Source organism: Saprolegnia diclina, assembly GCF_000281045.1.
Source record: "Saprolegnia diclina VS20 unplaced genomic scaffold supercont1.72, whole genome shotgun sequence".
In the NCBI taxonomy this organism is placed as follows: domain Eukaryota; phylum Oomycota; class Saprolegniomycetes; order Saprolegniales; family Saprolegniaceae; genus Saprolegnia; species Saprolegnia diclina.
The window spans coordinates 91,223-94,466 of NW_008246139.1; the positions used below are offsets into that span (position 1 = coordinate 91,223).

The 3,244-nt window shown below is 58.8% G+C and overlaps 1 protein-coding gene across 1 annotated transcript in view; it reads left to right on the forward strand.

The window, feature by feature from the left end:
- Positions 1-736: 736 nt before the first annotated feature.
- Positions 737-3,244, forward strand: part of SDRG_14466 (hypothetical protein) — a gene marked incomplete at both ends in the record, with an annotated part of 3,203 nt that continues 695 nt past the window's right edge. Inside the window, one exon of the mRNA XM_008620596.1 lies at positions 737-2,722. Within this exon, the coding sequence (XP_008618818.1) occupies positions 737-2,722 (1,986 nt within the window). The remainder of the gene's footprint in view (positions 2,723-3,244) is intronic.

Here is a 3,244-nt window from a genome sequence, read left to right on the forward strand (position 1 = left end):
ACGACGCCGACGTCGCCACCAACAAGGCGTCCGTACCGTTCGGCAGCGGCTCAACACCGAGTGGTTTGCTGCCTTTGACTTGCTGCTCGACCACTTTCCCAACACATTCGGCCATTCCAAAACCTCTTTAACGTAGTGGCGGGGCCCAAGACCCGCAACTATTCGGTGCCATCGGGCTTCTTGGAACAACGAAAAAACGGCCGAACACAAGGAGGCTGTGAGCTAGAGATGACTCACGGCGCAGTCAAGGCAGCAGCCGTCGAGGTAACACCGGCAGCGATCCCACCGGAAGGTAACCCCCAAGATGGCAAGTTCCAACCGCGCCTTCGCAATCTTGCAAAAGTTCAAGTGCATCAACGCGGTCAAGGACAACCGGTGCACTGACGGACGCTGTACGCGACCCGAGCAAAACGACTCGTTTGTTGTGTTGTCGACCCGGCACAGCGACCCCGCACATATCCGGATAAATCCCATCGGAAAGGCGGCCTCGGTGGCGTCGCAACACACGTCATCGACAATGTCTTCCTTTCCTTTCTCGTTCTTACCGCGCCTCCTGCCCACTTTCAGTGCCCGTCTAGTTGTGGGCTAGCACAGTTCTTGGTGGGATCTAGACCCTTGGGTACGGATACTACCGGTATGGCAAGGGCACATTGCACTTGCTCCTCACCAGATGGACCGGGGGAATGTACGTCTTTCAGTGTCTGCCGGACGGCGCTCGAATGGCGCCACAATCCAAATGGCGTCCTTCACGGAAGCCGTGCTCCATCAGCCCGAGATCGCGGCGATCGTGTTTGAGTTTCAGTTTGGTGTCTACGAAGACGTGCTTGCCCGCTTCCGCGCCTTCAACGATTTCGTCAACTGCGAGCTCGTGGTCGAACACCACACGGGCGAGTGCGTGCTCGACCCGGCCTTCCACACGACGCTGCGAGGGCGTGGTGACTTGCATGAAGAGCTTCGTGTGGAAAACCTCTGCCTCAATGCGCTCAATGAGCGCGACGCGCGCTTCCCGCTGCACTTTGCCATCGCCGAAGGCGACCTCTCTGCGACCAAGCGCATCATCCGCTGCCGCGCTGACCTTGTCTTTGTGGATGCCATTGCCGCCGCCGCCATGTGGGACCGGCTCGAGATCGCGGCCTACCTCTCGGAGCTCCGGAAGTCCAATAGCCTCCTCGACCGTACGTACGACGACTCGTGTGGGATCGATACGTGGGTTCCAAAGCACCTCGTCGAGACGGGGAACTTGGACATGTTGCGCATCCTACGGGACCACCGCCGGGCCGAGTGGTCGCACGAGTTGCTTGACTACGCGATCGCCAATACGGATGCGGAGACGACGGCTTTTCTCTACCAGTGCATGCCGGACGCAATCGGTGACGACTTTATGGACGACGCTGCACGCATGGGACTCCTCGATATCGTCATCGACCTGCACCACCAGGGTAGAGGGTGCCCAGAAGAAGCCATATTCTACGCAGCAGGTGAAGGTCATTTGGACATCGTCAAGTTTCTTCACGCGCATGTTACCGAAGACGACATGACGGATGCAATGGATGCGGCCGTTGAATACGGTCACATGGATATCGTCCGCTTCCTCATCGAGCACGAGTGCGACGACCCGAATCGTCTCAGTCTCGACTTGGTCGCCTACTATGGTCACCTCGAGCTGTTCAAGTACCTCGAAGGGCTAGGGGGCCGTCACGTGACGACCGCCGCTGTTGACAGCGCCGTTGCCATGGGCCACCTCCATGTCGTCGAGTATCTCTTGACGCATCGAAGCGAAGGCGGCAGCCGCGACACCGTCGTCCTTACTGCAATGGAGCGCGGTCGCAACGACATGACCGTGTACCTTGTCTCGGCGGGGTACCCATTTCCGACGACCGCGGAGCTGCCGTTGGAAATTTGCCTCACAAGACCCGAGGCACGTGCCGTCGTGCAGCTGCTCCTCGACCACAAGATCCCGTTCACGCCCGCGATGCTAACAACGGTACGTGCCCACGCCACCGGCGACGTCCTTCAACTCGTCGAAGCCCATTTCCCAGCGTCGGCGCTGACCCGCGAGGCGCTCGTCGACCCGCCTAATGCTCCAACTCCCAAGGTCGTCTGCCGCCGGCCCAAAGTCGTAGTCGCAGACTGGCACTCACTTCAGCGAGCCGCGTGCGCAGGGCGTGAACTGACGGCGCCACAACTCGCCCTCCTTGAAGCGAGCGTGACGGACGTGCGCTATATGCTGACTTCGTGGTGTAAAATGCAGCATTTTCCAGTGGTCAAGCTCGTGCTGCCGTATTGCATGGACGACGCCAATCCCATTGACAACGTCAAATTTCTCGTCGACTGGTGCCTCGAGTGCTCGCAAGACGCCAACAGAGCCACGCTGCTGTTGTTCAAGGCCGAGATGGTGCGCCAAGCGACGACCGGCAACATCCTCCTCAGCAACACGGACGCTGGCGTCAACGTCGAGACGCTGGCAGCGACGCTGCTTGCGCTCGGGGCGACCATTTATCCAACGCCTGGCGGGCAAACGTTCGAGCAAACGCTCGACAAGCCGGCGCTCGTCGACTGGGGTCTCACGGCGCTGTTTGTGCATTTCTGGACGGTTGATCCCGTCTACCACGTCGAGGCGCTCGTGCGGTGGGCCGACCAGATCGCCAACTACGAGATGAAGACGCGCCTCCAGCGCCTTCTCAAGACCAAAATGAAGCGTCTCGGGCACGCACTCACCCTTGTGCGGGCTGTTGAAGATTTGAGGAGCACCAAGAGCGACTACTAGTCGACGAAGAAGACGTTTCAAAATGGAGATATCATTGTCTGTCGCCTGGGAGTTATCGAGTCTGCGCTTTGCTGACAACTGTCGCATCTTGGCAATCAGCGCGTCTTTCTACGAGCATAAATGAACACACGAGTCTTTGTTGATTCTTTGGCCGACACGCCGCAAAAGCGAGCTCCTTGCGCGACGATACAGTAAGGCTGCAAGTACGACCTGGTACAGTTGGACCGCTGCGGCGATACCCCAGACATCGTGGCATCCCATGTGCAATGCTCAAGGCGTGTGCATGATGCAGATGAAGCCCAGCGCAGCGTCTCGAAGCCTCGCTAACCTTTCAACGAGGATATTGCACATGCGCAGGGTGCTCGGTTGAAGGCAGCGTTGAAGATGTGACCCGGTTACGGCAAGGGTCCATGGTTACGGTTAGAAAAACCGTCCTTTTATGCAACGGTTGGATCCCAGACCGCGCGATGCCATTGG